The 15,689-nt window shown below is 40.0% G+C and overlaps 1 protein-coding gene across 3 annotated transcripts in view; it reads left to right on the top strand.

Moving 5' to 3' along the window:
* The window catches only part of LYN (LYN proto-oncogene, Src family tyrosine kinase), a 134,386-nt gene that overhangs the window by 72,414 nt on the left and 46,283 nt on the right, over positions 1–15,689 (top strand). For all 3 annotated transcript variants that reach the window (XM_064384208.1, XM_064384206.1, XM_064384207.1), the window contains 2 exons: positions 486–635; positions 2,550–2,702. In XM_064384208.1, coding sequence (XP_064240278.1) covers positions 486–635; positions 2,550–2,702 — 303 coding nt within the window. The remainder of the gene's footprint in view (positions 1–485; positions 636–2,549; positions 2,703–15,689) is intronic.

The raw sequence follows: 15,689 nt of genomic DNA on the forward strand, positions 1-15,689 counted from the left end.
AAGAAAGAAGGAAAGAAAGAAAGAAACAAAGAAAGAAAGAAAGAGAAAGAAAGAAAGAAAGAAAATCAAAGTCACTTTAACATTTTTAAATTTAGCTAAATAATAACTTTAAGGCCGGGCGTGGTGGCTCACGCCTGTAATCCAAGCATTTTGGAGGCCAAGGCGAGTGGATCACCTGAGGTCGGGAGTTCAAGACCAGCCTGACCAACATGGTGAAACTCCGTCTTTTTAAAAAAAAAAAAAAAAAAGTAACTTTAAAAAATTATCATAAAGAAACAAAATGGTATGTTGGCCAACTACAGCAAACAAAATGGAGGCTTCATTTGTCAAGTAGAATTTTTATAGGGCTTAAAAAATTTTGCATTTTATACATACTTCATATATATATTTTGCTTATTTTTATCACAAGATGTGTACTGCAGTGGTTGTATGATGCAAATCTTATTTGTGAGATATAAATATTTACTCACACTTTTCCCCCATAGGAAGCTTCTCTCTGTCTGTCAGAGACTTTGACCCCGTGCATGGTGATGTTATTAAGCACTACAAAATTAGAAGCTTGGACAATGGGGGCTATTACATCTCTCCACGAATCACTTTTCCCTGTATCAGCGACATGATTAAACATTACCAAAGTAAGTAATAACTGAAGGTTCAGCAAGACAAAATGGATTTGTTATGCCATGGATAAGATGTCAAACACTATATTTATATTAAAACTTTGTATGCATCACATTTCTCTTAGATACAGTTGGCAGGTCATATGCTATAAGTGATTCTAAATTAATCTATCGTTAGGCCAGGCACAGTGGCTCACTGTAATCCCAGCATGTTGGGAGGCCAGGGCAGATGGATCACTTGAAGTCAGGAGTTTGAGATTAGCCTGGCCAACATGGTGATATTCTGTCTCTACTTAAAAAAAAAAAAAGAAGCCAGGCATAGTAATGAGCACCTGTAGTCCCAGCTACTTGGAAGGCTGAGGCCAGAGAATCACTTGAACACAGGAGGCGGAGATTATAGTGAGCCGAGATCACACCACTGCGCTCCAGCCTGGGTGACAGAGCAAGTGTCTGTCTCAAAATAATAATAATAATAAAAAGAAGAAGAAGATAAAATAAGTTAATCTATAAATATACAAAGTAAGATTTGATTCTTGTGAATAATTCTCCCAGTCCTTCCCACCTAGTCCATGCTGTTTGACGTTCAGTGTTCCAAAATTACCAAGAGAAAAATAATACTATATTTTTATATGTTATACATTATATATTTATAATATATAATATATTTTTATATGTTATACATTATATATTTATAATATATAATATATTTTTATATGTTATACATTATATATTTATAATATATAATATATTTTTATATGTTATACATTATATATTTATAATATATAATATATTTTTATATGTTATACATTATATATTTATAATATATAATATATTTTTATATGTTATACATTATATATTTATAGTATATAATATATTTTTATATGTTATACATTATATATTTATAGTATATAATATATTTTATATGTTATACATTATATATTTATAATATATAATATATTTTTATATGTTATACATTATATATTTATAATATATAATATGTTTTATATGTTATACATTATATATTTATAGTATATAATATATTTTTATATGTTATACATTATATATTTATAATATATAATATATATTATATATTTGTAAATATATATATTATATATATATTTTTACAATGCATCTGAATTTCTGGAATAGGAATGGAGATTCGCAGATCTCTGTGTGTGTGTATGTGTGTGTGTGTGTGTGTGTGTGTGTGTGTGTGTGTAAAGTAATATATATTCTTGGTAAAGTCAAACAGAAATAACACTACCTCTGATATACTCAGTGCCCCTGTCTTCGGTGCCACGTTGCAGCCCTGCAAAGCCTGGGCCTGAGACTCCGGGTTCTTTCCTGTGCAACTGGAGTCAGTGGAGCAGCTGTTGCCCTGGCTCCTTTCTATGACCTGCTTGAAGGGAATGCACACTATAGGTTTGCTTGAATCACAAAACTTGGAGAGAGCAATGTGCTTCCTATTTTGTAGAGTCCTTCCTCCCTCCCTCTGTGTTTCCATTTGTGTGTGTATCCGGCACGTGCTGAGGGCTTGCGGTGCTCTGACTCTGTTCTGGGGCCTGGGGTCCAGTGGTGACATGACCGAGTCCCCAATATGGTGCCCTGTGAAGCTTGTGTGGGCTTAGTAATCTGAAATCACATTTTATGAAGTATGACAACCTATCAGCCTGTGGTTGTCTGTTGGCTCTGTTGTTTTTGTTCATGTATGTTAGCAGTGCTGAATAAAATCCAAGTATGTTTTGAACGGTTTTCTTATACAAATTTCAAAAATCACAGTTATGCGAAGGATGCTTCTCATAAGCATTTTAGTTCATAGACTGTGGCAGGTTGGACACTCTAAGGCTACTATTTCAAACTCTTCTTTATGGACACAGGTAAAGTACAAAGTATTGCATTTCTTAAACTTAATTTTCCCTTTCAAAATAGAGCAGTCAGATGGCTTGTGCAGAAGACTAGAGAAGGCTTGTATCAGTCCCAAGCCACAGAAGCCGTGGGATAAAGATGCCTGGGAGATCCCCCGGGAGTCCATCAAGTTGGTGAAACGGCTCGGCGCTGGGCAGTTTGGGGAAGTCTGGATGGGTAAGTGTATGGTGTGGGGGCCTATGTCCTTCCAGAGGTGGTGACAGGAGAAGTAAAGGCTGAAGCCAATTTCTATCGGCTTCTGAGCCAGACACTAAATTATGTCAGAAGCACCGTTTCTTTTGTTTTCCTCTGTCCATCTGGGGCTGAGAACTGGCCTGCAAAATCTATTCACTGCAGCTCTGGCTCTTTCTTGTGACTTAATAATTCTCTTAATGTTTGTAAGAAGGGAAGTAATGGATATTTATCTTGATCATTCTGCCCATTTCTTTGTGATTCCCTCATACCAGATTCTCTGGATGCACATTTCAAATGCAAGAAATTTGCTTCCATGTCAGGGAAAGGTATTCTTAGGACTGGAACCCACTGGCTTAATAGAAAGCCTCAATTACAATTTGAGGGTCAGCAAGAAAGTTTCTAAGGTTCTTGGAGTCACATCGTGAATAAATCATTTCTTAACGTTAAGTATTGCCTTCTCAGGCTGGCAAGAAGTACAGCAAGATTATAGCAGTGGCTTTTTTCCAGGGGATTCTTTTTGTCTACCCACTTTTTATGGTGGGCTGAGCACAGTGGCTCATGCCTGTAATCTCAGCACTACAGGAGGCGGAGGCAGGAGGATTGCTTGATCCTAGGAGGCTGAGAACAGCCTGAGCAACATAGGGAGACCCTGTCTCTACAAATAAAAAAAAAATTAGCTGGGTACCATAGTCTGTGCCTGTAGTTCCAGCTACTTGGGAGGCTGAGGTGGGAGGATCACTTGAGCCAAGGAGGTCAAGGCTGCAGTGGCCCACGATGGCACCCTTGTACTCTAGCCTGGGTGACACAGTGAGACTCTGCCTCAAAATAAATAAATAAATAAAGTTTTCATAGTAAATGTGAATTTCTTTGGTGATAAAAATTTTTGAGAACAAAAATTTTAAAGTATAACATTCTTTTAATGGCTCAAATGGACTGTGAGGTTATTTTTGGAAAGGGTAACATGTTAGGTCACACACATCTGACTGGGTCACGTTTTCTGCATCAGCTTTGTTGAGTGAAAACAAATGTGATTTCCAAATGGAAGGGACAGACAGCTTTTAAACACTCTCCAGCCCCAGCGGAGCAGAAGCTGGGGCCACGTGGGCTTGTCACCTCTGCATCCAGGTTTTCCCTCTAGTCTTGGCCCCTGGGGTCACAGCCTGCTCACTTTCTCCTGTTGGCCCCTCTTGAGCTGAAAGAAGTGTCTTTAAACACAATACATACTGAACCAGCCTATCATTAATTCTTACTGCACTGTAAGTCTTTCTGCACATATTTGCAGAATTCCAGTAAACTGTAATTACGTGACTTCACATTCTCCGTTTGGGTTGGCATCTGTCAGAACCGGTTGGCAGTGCATATCAGGTCCCCCGTTTCTGTTCCACTCAGCAGATTCATGGGTGTGAGTGCTCACTCTGAATGTTGTCTCTTCCCATGCACTCTGTTGTCTAAGTTAGAACATCTTCCTCCTTTTTCTATGTGCTCTTTTTTTTATTAACATGAAATTCACACGACATACATTAATCATTTAAAATGAACAATTCCGTGGCATTTAGTACATTCACAATGTTGCAGCCACCACTTCCATCTACTTTCAAAATGTTTCCGTCATCCCAAAAGGAAACAATGTACCCAATAAACAATAACTCTTCATTCCCTGACTGCTCAGCCCCTGGCAACCACCATTCTTTCTGCCTTCGAATTTAACCACTCTAGGTACCTCATATAAGCAGAATCATTTATTTGTCCTTTTGCATCTGGCTTATTTCACCTAGCATAATGTTTTCAAGGTTCATCCGTGTTGTAGAATGTATTCGGGTTTTTTTCTTTTTATGGCTGAGTAATATTCCATTGCATGACTATACCACAGTCTGTTTATCTGCTTACCCATTGGTGGACCTTTCCATTGTTTCTACCTTTTGACTATTATGAATAATACTGTATGAATGTTCACATACAAATTATCATGTGGACACATTTTAATTTCTCTTGTGTATAAACCTAGCAGTGCAATTGCTGGGGCATATGGTAAGTCTATATGCAACTTTTTGAAGAACCACAAACTGTTATTTGTTCATTAAAAAAAAAAAAAGACTTGCCTTCTTTTTTCCTCCTAAGATATTTATATATATATTTTTCCAAATCTACAGAATGGGGCAGGAATAGTGTAATGAATATTATATACCCTTCACGTAGATTCACCAGTTGTTAATATTTTCCTAATTTTCTTGATCCTTTATATATATACACACATACATAGACGTTGTTGTTATTGTGTTGATCACCTGTGAGTGCAGACGTGCCTTGCTGAGTTTTGTGAAGACTGTCTAAGCCCCTACGCTGTACTGCATTCTCAGTGCGTCTGTTAGGATGCATCATATTAGCCGGTCCTTTTCTTAATAATGCCCTATTTGATTTTGACTACAGTGATCCACCATCACTTTTGTTTCAAGTGATCCAAAAGTTGAAATGGATCATTTAAATTTACAGTTTCTCCATGGCGACTTTTTACTCCCTTTTGTAATTAATAAACACTCTGTAGGAAGTTTAAGATTGTGTAAAAAGAACTTTCTCCAAATGGTTTCAGCATGATCTGTTAATTCTCTTCCCTCTTAAAAGCCATCACTTCTCTATAAAGGTCCAGTCCTGCCTGCCCTCCTCCCTTGCTCCTTGAACATGTCTGTTGCAACCCCACTGGCTCATGTCAAGGACCAAGGACTTCTGCCTTCTCTTCCTGGCTTCTCCTTTCAAGGCTCGTCTGTTCACTGAGAGTATTGGCAGGAAAACCAGGATCACGATCACACTTAATTGTGCTTTTAGTCCATCTGCTTACTGTGACTTTGAGTGGGGAGAAGAAGACAGGAGGAAGGTAGAAGAGAGTGTTAAAGGCTCCACGAGCCCTGCTCTAAGTGCGTTTGCATTGACATTCTCACATACTCATTGCTATAGCGCTACGAATGCGACAGGCATGACCGTCATCATTTGATAAGCAAAACCACTGAGAATCCTTATAAGCAACTTACTCAAGGTCATTTAGGGCAGTGAGAGAGCCAGGCTGCTCTGGCATCTGGGAGCCCTGGACTCAATTATTTGCTACACTATTTCCAAGTTAATCTGACTTCCCTATCCTCAGTTTCCACATCAGTGAAATGGACAAACTCATGTCTTATCAGTTGTTCAAAGGAAGAATGAGATTATGCACCTAGAACGTTTCCCAGAGTCTGACTCCATGTGCTCTATTTTTATTATCGTCATTTTTCTGTGTCTGATTCTAGTTGTTGGAAGCTATATTTTGATGCATTTTCCTGAATTTTAATCATAAAACAAAGCTATAAATAATCCAATTAGACCTTCCTATGGATATTTGCTGGCAAAGGAATTAATGTGTCTGCCGTGAAAAGAAATGCAGAGGGAGGTTACCAAGGATGTACTGGTTCACCCTAAATCAACCCAGCATATAAAATGATGGCTTGGAATTTTGTTCCAGCCTCTCCTGTTCAGCTGTGAAGTCAGGATAAAAGCATCAAATTACATGCTGTTTGCACCTGAGAGATAAGTAAAGTGAACCAAGTACATTCAAATCCAGCTGCTTGAGTGAACTATTTCTCAGTAACACTGTTTTTAAAGAGGCAGTTGTTGGCAGGGCACAATGGCTTACACCTGTAATCCTGGCACTTTGGGAGGCTGAGGCAGTTGGATCACCTGAGCTCAGAAGTTCGAGACCAGCCTGTGGTGAAACCCTGTCTCACACCATGGAATACTATGCAGATATAAAAAACAATGAGCTTGTGTCCTTTGTAAGGAGGGACATGAATGAATCTGGAAACCATCATTCTCAGCAAACTGACGCAAGAACAGAAAATCAAACACCGCATGTTCTCACTCATAGGTGGGTGTTGAACAATGAGAACACATGGACACAGGGAGGGGAGCATCACACACTGGGGTCTATTGGAGGGGGCTAGAGGAGGGACAGCGGGGGGTAGGGAGGTTGGGGAGGGATAACATAAGGAGAAATGCCGGATATAGGTGACGGGGGGGATGGAGGCAGCAAACCACATTGCCATGTATATATCTATGCAACAATCCTGCATGATCTGCACATGTACCCCAGAACCTAAAGTATAATAAAAAATATATACATATAAAAAAATTAGTCGAGTGTGGTAGTGTTCGCCTGTGTTCCCATCTTCTCAGGAGGCTGAGGTGGGAGGCTTACTTGAGCCTGAAAGGCAGAGGTTGCAGTAAGCTGAGACTGCACCACTGCGCTCCAACCTGGGTGACACAGTGAGACCCTATCTCAAAAAATAAATAAGCAGTTGTTGCCAACCTAGATGCCTGGCATCAAAAGTGCTGCTGTCAGCTGTGGTGTCGGTGTGTCCCCCAGGGGTGCCTGGAGAGGCTGGGGCAGGAAATCAGGGGCCAGGTAGCCTGGGGCGCACACCTCGGCAGACCTTCTTACATCCCTTGTTCCGTCCTAAGCTGCAAGTCTGCACTAAAATTGTACACCTCAAGCTCAAGCACACTGGTCTTTTCTGGGACTGGGAAAACCTGTGCTTCTGATTCCAGATACACAGAATCCCCTGTCTATTTCTTGTCCTTTCCTGCGCACAACTTGATTTGAGAGAACTTTCACTTAACATCTATCCAGGTGGTGCCGGGAGAAGCAGGTTTAGAAGAGAGGAGAGTGGGGTTACTTTTTATTTAGACAGTCTGGTGGGGTTACTTTTTATTTTAGAAGGTAAAGATCTTGAGAAAATACATGATTTGAATAGATTTGCTCATTCTGTTTTTAACACTGTGGTAAAACGCACGTGACATAACATTTCTGTTTTAACAATGATTAGGTGTACCATTCAGTCATGTTAGATGCGTCTACATTGTATGCAACCAGTCTCCAGATTCTCTTTGCATCTGATAAAACTGAGAGACTCTGTACTCTTTCACACCAACTCCCTGGTCCCCTCTCCCTCCAGGCTCTGGCAGCCACCATGCTACCTTCTGTCTCTATGAACTTGACTGCCTTAGGTACCTCAAATAATTGGAATCATACAGCATTTGTCTTTTTGTGTCTGGCTTATTTCACTTAGCATGAGGTCTCCAAGGTTCATCTATGTTGTGGCATGTGTCAGAATTTCTTTGCTTTTTAAGGCTGAATAATGTTCCTGTATATGCATATATCACATTTGGTTTATTTATCTGTTGATGGACAATTAGGTTGCTTCTACCTTTTGGCTATTGTGAGTAATGCCACTGTGAACATGGGTGTACAGATACCTCTCTGAGACCTTGTTTTCCATTCCTTTGAGTAAAAACCTAGAAGTGGAATGGCTGGATCCTGTAATTCTTCTATTTTAAAAATTTTGAGGAACTGCTTCACTGTTTCCTATATCAGTGACCGAGCATCTTTTCATGTTCTTCCTGGTCATTTCTACATCTTCTTTGGAGAAACGTATGTTCAAGTCATTTTCTCACTTTTTTTTTTGGTAGAGACAGGGTTTCACCATGTTGGCCAGGCTGGTCTTGAACTCCTGACCTTGTGATCTGCCCGCATTGGCCTCCCAAAGTGCTGGGATTACAGGCACGAGCCACCATGCCCAGCCTTCCCACTTTTAAAATTGTGTTTTTTTACTTGATTTGCTAATAACTTTTTAAATGACAGAGATGGTAGAACCTTATGTAAAGTGGGTTTTAATGAAACCTGACTTGGAGGGATTGCAGAACAATTGAAAGAGGTTGTACAGGTAAGTGCAATTGACAGCATTCAAAGCACTGTTATTATTAAATAACATTTTTAGAAAGAAAATGTCACATTAGTGCAAAGGCTATACAGTAGAGGAAAGAAATTGCCCAGGCTTTCCCCATTAAATAGAAGTTGTTTGGATGTTTGCTTTTTAATTTTTGTTTTATTTTTGAGATAATTGTGGATTTACATGCCATTGTAAGAAATAATACAAAAAGGATAACATATGTCCACACAATAACTTGTACATGAATGTTCGTAGCAGCATTATTTGCAATAGCCAAAAAGTACAAACAACCCAAATGTCCATCAGATGATGAATGCGTCAATTAAATGTGGTATATTTATACAGTTGAGCATTTGACAATTAAAAAAAATGACCTGGCATGCTTCAACATGGATGCCATGTTGTCTTATGGATGACTCATAAAAACACTATGTTAGTGAAAGAAATCAGTCCCAAAGGAGCACAAATTATACTGTTCCATTTATATGAAATGTCCAGAATAGGCAAATCTAGAGAAAGAAAGTAGATGACTGGTTGCCTAGAGCTAAGGGGCTGGGAGTATGGTGGGAATGACTCCCAATGAGCATGAGGTTTCTTTCTGTGGTCATGACAACATTCTAAAGTTGATTGTGGTGGTGGTTGTACAATTCTGAATATTCAAAAAACTGATGAACTATTACTTCAATGGGTAAATGGCATGGCATATAAATTATATTTCAATAAAGCTGGCAAATATATAAAAGAAATGATACAGGGAGATCCATATACCATTTACCCAGTTTCCCGCAGTGGTAACATCTTGTAAAACTATATTACAACCTCACTACCAGGATATTGGCATTGATCACTGTTCATTTTTTAATTGTGCTTTTCTTCCAGTTTTATACAGAATGGAGGAAGTAAGGAAGAAAGGGAAGGGAAGGAAAAGAAAATAAAAGAGAAAAAATAGAAAATTTTCACTTGTGATCTTTTACTGATAGGGATAGGGACTGAGTTTGCCTGTCAATCAGGGAGCTCCTTCTTCACCCCGGAAATAATTTAAATATGTTGAATACACGCACCAGAGGAATACTGGGAGTATAATCAAAAGAGTTGTGATTGATGATTTTATGTTACAAATAGGTTGAAGGATACCCGCTCTCCCAATTTTGAGCTGCCAGAATTTAGTTGTTATTTCTCAAAGGATAAGCAGGCCAGCCGTTCTCATTGATAGAAAAAATACAATCAAAATTCTATCACTGTTAACCAAGTAAGTTAATATTTTTGTTAAACATAAGGAATTGTTCATGGACAGCCCGTCACATTTTATGGTCTGCGTTTTGTTGGTCTGAAATGCAGTGAACAAATACTAGGAAGTGACCTGTTCTTTGTGGGAAGGGGCTGGGTGGGGATAAAAGAAAGAGGTGTCTCTGCTTCAAGCTGCTTCCTCTTGTTTGTGTGATCCTTGTGACATCTGACTTGGGTGACATGCTTCCTCTGCAGATTGTCCTATTCCCAGGGAACCGACTGGGCAGTGAGGATATGGATGATGTTTCCTCTGACTGCCTGGTCTCTGAAGAGACGCTGAGGAAGGAAGGAAACTTATTTTAAATTGAATTTTGCTTGATACATTATCATTTGAGCCAACTGCCTCGAGACTAATCACAAAATCAGATGCATGCATTTGTTAAAAACCACTCTCCATTTTGTGGTACTTGGGCACTTTTTTTTTTTTTTGACATGGAGTCTTGCTCTGTTGCCCAGGCTGGAGTGCAGTGCTGTGACCACGGCTCACTGCAACCTCAGCCCGCTGGATTCAAACAAGTCTCCTGTCTCAGCCTCCCAAGAAGCTGGGATTACAAGCGCACACCACTATGCCTGGCTAATTTTTGTACTTTTAGGTTTTGTGTTCTTTTTTTTTTTTTTTTTTGACAGAGTCTCGCTCTGTCACCCAGCCTGGAGTGCGGTAGCGTGATCTTGGCTGTCTGCAACCTCCGCCTCCTAGGTTCAAGAGATTCTCCTGCCTCAGCTTCCCGATTAGCTGGGATTACAGGCATCTGCCACCATGCCCGGCTAATTTTTTGTATTTTTAGTAGAGATGGGGTTTCATCATGTTGGTCAGGCTGGTCTTGAACTCTTGACCTTGTGATCCATACTTGAGCACTTTTAGCAAGCCAGTCACAGCTGGCATTGGAGCTCTCTCAAGGTGCCACATCAGCTTTCTTTAACTGTGGCAAAGTGGCACTCCACAAGACACTCTTTACTAGCTCAAAAAGATTTTTTTTTAACATCACATTTCATCTGTATTGACAACCCAAATCTCCATGACTAGGTTAATTTGAACTTTCAAACTACTGGAGAGTATTTTGGAAACCTGTGATTTGATCCTGAGCACTGAATAAAAATTGTGCCTTTAGTGCAGGGATGAAAACCACCCTATTGTTTCAATGCCACAGCCCTAAGAGATCATCTGGGAGCTGCTGCCATTCTTCAGCCGTGTTTGACACAGCTGCTTTATCCACCACTCATCTCGAACTCCTTATCAGTATTTAAAATATCTGCAGCTGCAATATTTCCTGATAACTATCCCCCCTAACCTTGGAAAGCGTTTTTTTTTTTTTCTTCATCCTTTACTCATCTTTTTCTATTGTATAAGAGTCTCCATGAGCGCCATTGTTTTTATGATGGCAAAAGGGAAATGGTTTTGTTTCTTTTAACTTTTATTGCTACATAATGTAACAAGCAGACAGAAAATGCAAACACAAATTTCTAATTTCACAAATAATTACAAAGCAAAAACTGGTGTGCTGACCTGTGAGAGGTAACGTGCTAGTCCCAGAACCCCCCACCCTCCACCCATCCCCTCCCACCCACACCCTACCTGTCCCCCAGAGACAACAGCTATTCCAACCTTCCTGATGTTTTCCTGACTTTTCTTCATAGTTTTCCCACTTTCATATATGGGGATGTATGCATGCCCCTCAAAATACAGCTCAGTTTTACCTGTTTTTGAACTTTGTATGAATGAATCATACCAAATGTGCTCTTTTATATCTTGCCTCTTTTACTCAACATGGTGAGATGCATCCATGCTTTTGGGTGTGGCTACAGTTCATTCATCTTTATGCCATATGGTGTTGGTGAGATGCATCCACGCTTTTGGGTGTGGCTACGATTCATTCATCTTCATCCCAGGTCTTGTTGGTGAGATGCATCCGTGCTTTTGGGTGTGGCTATGGTTCATTCATCTTCATCCCAGGTCTTGTTGGTGAGTTACATCTATGCTTTTGGGTGTGGCTACGGTTCATTCATCGTCATCCCAGGTCTTGTTGGTGAGTTACATCTATGCTTTTGGGTGTGGCTATGGTTCATTCATCTTCATCCCATGTCTTATTGCTGAGATGCATCTGTGCTTTTGGGTGTGGCTATGGTTTATTCATCTTCATGCCATATCATGCTGTGCTGCATGTGTTTTCAAGATATGAGATTGTTTATACATTTATTTCACTGTTTACTGATAAAATTGGAGTTCATGTTAGTCCATTTTGCTTTGCTAAAGGAATACCTGAGACTGGGTAACTTATAAAGAAAAGGTTTATTTGACTCAAGGTTCTGCAGATTGTACAAAGAACATGGCACCTGCCTCTGCTTCTGGTGAGGCCTCAGGAAGCTTTCACTCACAAAGGAAGGCAAAGGGGAGCGAGCATGTCACACAGTGAGGGCAAGAGAGCCACAGGAGGAGGTGCCCTGCTCTTAGACAACCGACTCTCTCATGGACTAATAGAGCGAGAACTCACTTATTACCATGGGGATGGCCCCAAGCCATTCATGAGGGATTCATTCCCATGACCCAGATACCTCCCTCTAGGCCCTACCTCCAACACTGGGGATCAAATCTCAGCATGAGATTTGGAGCGGACAAACATCCAACTGTATCAGAGTTGTTCCCAGTTTGGGCTGCTATGAATAATGTGCTGCACATTTTTGTGCTGGTCCAAGCATGCGTGAGTTTCTCTAGGGTAAGTGGGAGTGGATTTGCTGGATCGTAAGGTGTGTGAATCTTCAGCTCTTCTAAGTACGGCCAACTTATTTTCCAAAGTGCCAGTCCCAGCTTAGATTCTCACCAGCAATGTATGCCAGTCCCCATGTCCCCTTTTCTGACTAGCAGAGCTGTATTTAGAGAGATATGGGCCCCAAGGCAGCACAGGCAGTGCTGGTTACCCAGAAGGAAGTGTGTACTCAGCATCCTTCATGGGCCCCTTGCATACTGTCACAGAAGCTCTGCAATTGAATTTCAGTGATGCTCAGCAAAGAACACAGAATGGGGCCTAGGACAGCTGCCCCAGCGTCCCTCCCAAGGGGCAGGTGCTTACCAGCACTTGATGTTGCCAGACTTTTAAAATTTTTGCTAAGCTCGGCAGTGATTTCTCATGACTATTTGCATTTCTCCGATTACTAATAAAACTGAGTACTTTCACGTTTATTACTCATATGAATTTCTTCTTTTAAAATGCCCATTCAAGCCTTTGCCTATTTTTTCTGTTTTTTTATTGATTTGTAAGAATTCTTTATATATTCTGGATGCCATTTCCTTGCAGTTATATGTATCATATATTTTATGTATTTTTGTATATTTTATATCATGTCTTTTCCCACTGTGATTTGCTATGGATATGCTCATATAACTTAGGGTTAGGGTTAGGGCTGGGGTTAGGGTTAGGGTTAGGGTTAGGGTTAGGGCTGGGGTTAGGGTTAGGGTTAGGGTTAGGGCTGGGGTTAGGGTTAGGGTTAGGGCTGGGGTTAGGGTTAGGGTTTATAAACCTTAAAAAATTTATTATGAAACCTTTTTGATTTAACTGTAACATTAAAAGCCTTTTGTTGGTGGAATGTACTTTACAATAATCTTAAGCGTTATAGAAAAGGCCGTATTTCTTGTAATTATGCATTTAGATGGCAGATCAATTTAATGTATTCATGATTCCATTACTTTAGGCAGGTGGTGGCTTTTTAAAAGGACCTAGGATTTTTTTTTTTTTTGGTCAGCTTTGTATTACTGTCTTCTCCATATGTTCTAACACTTATTTTATACTGCATTCTTCTTTTTCTTTTCTTTCTTTCTTTCTTTTTTTTTTTTTTTTTGCTTTGTTTTGTTTTAGAGATGGGTCCACCTTGGTCTTGAACTCCTGGGCTCAAGTGATCCTCCTGCCTCTCAAAGTGCTGGGATTACAGACATGAGCCACCTTGCCTAGCCTTATTTTTCTATAGAGCACTGCAAGCTCCTAAGTATTAACCAAAGTGGAATACAAAAGAAAACATTTTAATAGATGAATCAGTCTTAATGACCAGAAGAAACATCACTGGGTAGGGTTGAGTGCCAGCTGTAAATGAATACTTTTTCTTGCCTGTTTGAAGGCTTAGAATTATATACATAATACATTTCTTTATTATTTTAAATAATCATTTTATGAAAAAGTACATACTTGGCTGGGCATGGTGGTTCATGCCTATAATCCCAGCACTTTGGGAGACTGAGGCAGGCAGATCAGCTGAGGTCAGGAGTTCAAGACCAGCCTGACCAACATGGCAAAATGCTGTCTCTCCTGAAAGAAAAAGAAAGAAAGAAAGAACCAAAAAGTACATACTCATTGACAAATATGATCAGAATAGAAAAGAACAAGAGAAAGTAGAAGTCACTTCAAATTCTACCAGCCAGGGATAATCACTGCTGATACTTTACTCAGCAGGCTTCCAGTCATCTTTCTACGATTTCACATACAGATACTCTTGCCTCTAAAAGGGGGACCACACACTCCACGTCCCCTTTCCGTAGGGCAGGTGCTATCCAGCTGTTGTGCACCAGACAGCAAGAGCCTGCAGGGAGACTTGCAGTGGCCCCAGCAGCTGCTACTTCCTTCTCCCCTTTTTTTTTTTTTTTTGCATTTCCAAGAGAAATACGGAAACAGAAGAGAGGAAAGGAAGAAAGAATATGATTATTAATATTTCTGCTTTGCCATATTACTGAGAAAATGCTTTCCCAAGAGAAAGTCAAGATCAGATTGCTCAATCCCAGTCCCAGAAGGGTGTTGCCTCGCGGGGACGATACTAAGGAGTCAGTATTGCCCAGAGTGTGTTCCACGTGGTGGGAGAAGCTACTTGAACAAGCGTTCTGAGGTCAAGAAAGTGTGGGAAATGCTGGGGTGAGCAAATGCAGGCTTTTCCCCTGAAGGCCTCCCAAGGCACCTGCTGTATATTTTGTGTGAGGGAGGAGTGGAGGGAGGGGCTCCCTATCCTTTCAGCGGGAGATCCTTTTTCAAGTCCGGTTGTCTGCAAACCTTGGGAAGTGCTTGTTTGACTCTATCATATTGTATTTAAAAGTTAGTACATGTAAGTAATTTTTATAAATAATGCCTTTTTAAAAGAAAATTTGGCAAATAGTTAAAGATATGGTGAACAAATTAAATCACTCATAATTACACCATTGGAAATAACCAGCATTTGGTGTATTTTGGTGTCTTTTCTTCCAGACCATTGTTTATATGTGTGTGTCTGTGTATGTATAAGATATGCCTGTACTTTAAAATGGGGATTATAATGTGAGCATGTGCCTGTGTGTGTATGTATATGTATGCAAGGCATTATAGCAGATATAGAGGTTTTTTTTTTTGTCTTGAATAAAGAACATTTTATTATTAGAGAAAAGTATCAGTCCTTAGCTGGGCGCAGTGGCTCCTGCCTATAATCCCTGCACTTTGAGTTCCAGACCAGCCTGGCGAACATGGTGAAACCCCATCTCTACTAAAAATACACAAATTAACCAGGCATGGTGGTGGGCAGCTATAAACCCAGCTACTCAGGAATCTGAGGCATGAGAATCGCTTGAACCTGGGAGGTGGAGATTGCAGTGAGCCAAGATCGTGCCACTGCATTACCTGGGCAACAGAGCAAGATTCAGTCTTCAAAAAAAAAAAAAAAGAAGAAAAATATTAGTCCTCATGGTGGACTCATGGTGGAGTACCAATGAAAACTTTTTTTACTATCATTTCATAGAAACCTTTTGATTTTTGAATAATTTAAGCATTTTTTGGTTAAAAAAAGAAAATTCCTGGATACTTTTCATCTAGCCTCCCCTAATGTTATCACTTATGTAGTGTTTTAATGCAGGTCTTTTCTGTTCTTTTCTTTCTGAGACAGAGTTTCACTCTTATTGCCCAGGCTGGAGTGCGATGACATGATCTCAGCT

Source organism: Aotus nancymaae, unplaced genomic scaffold, assembly GCF_030222135.1.
Source record: "Aotus nancymaae isolate 86718 unplaced genomic scaffold, 86718_ANA_hifiasm-v0.15.2.pri h1tg000036l, whole genome shotgun sequence".
NCBI lineage: Eukaryota > Metazoa > Chordata > Mammalia > Primates > Aotidae > Aotus > Aotus nancymaae.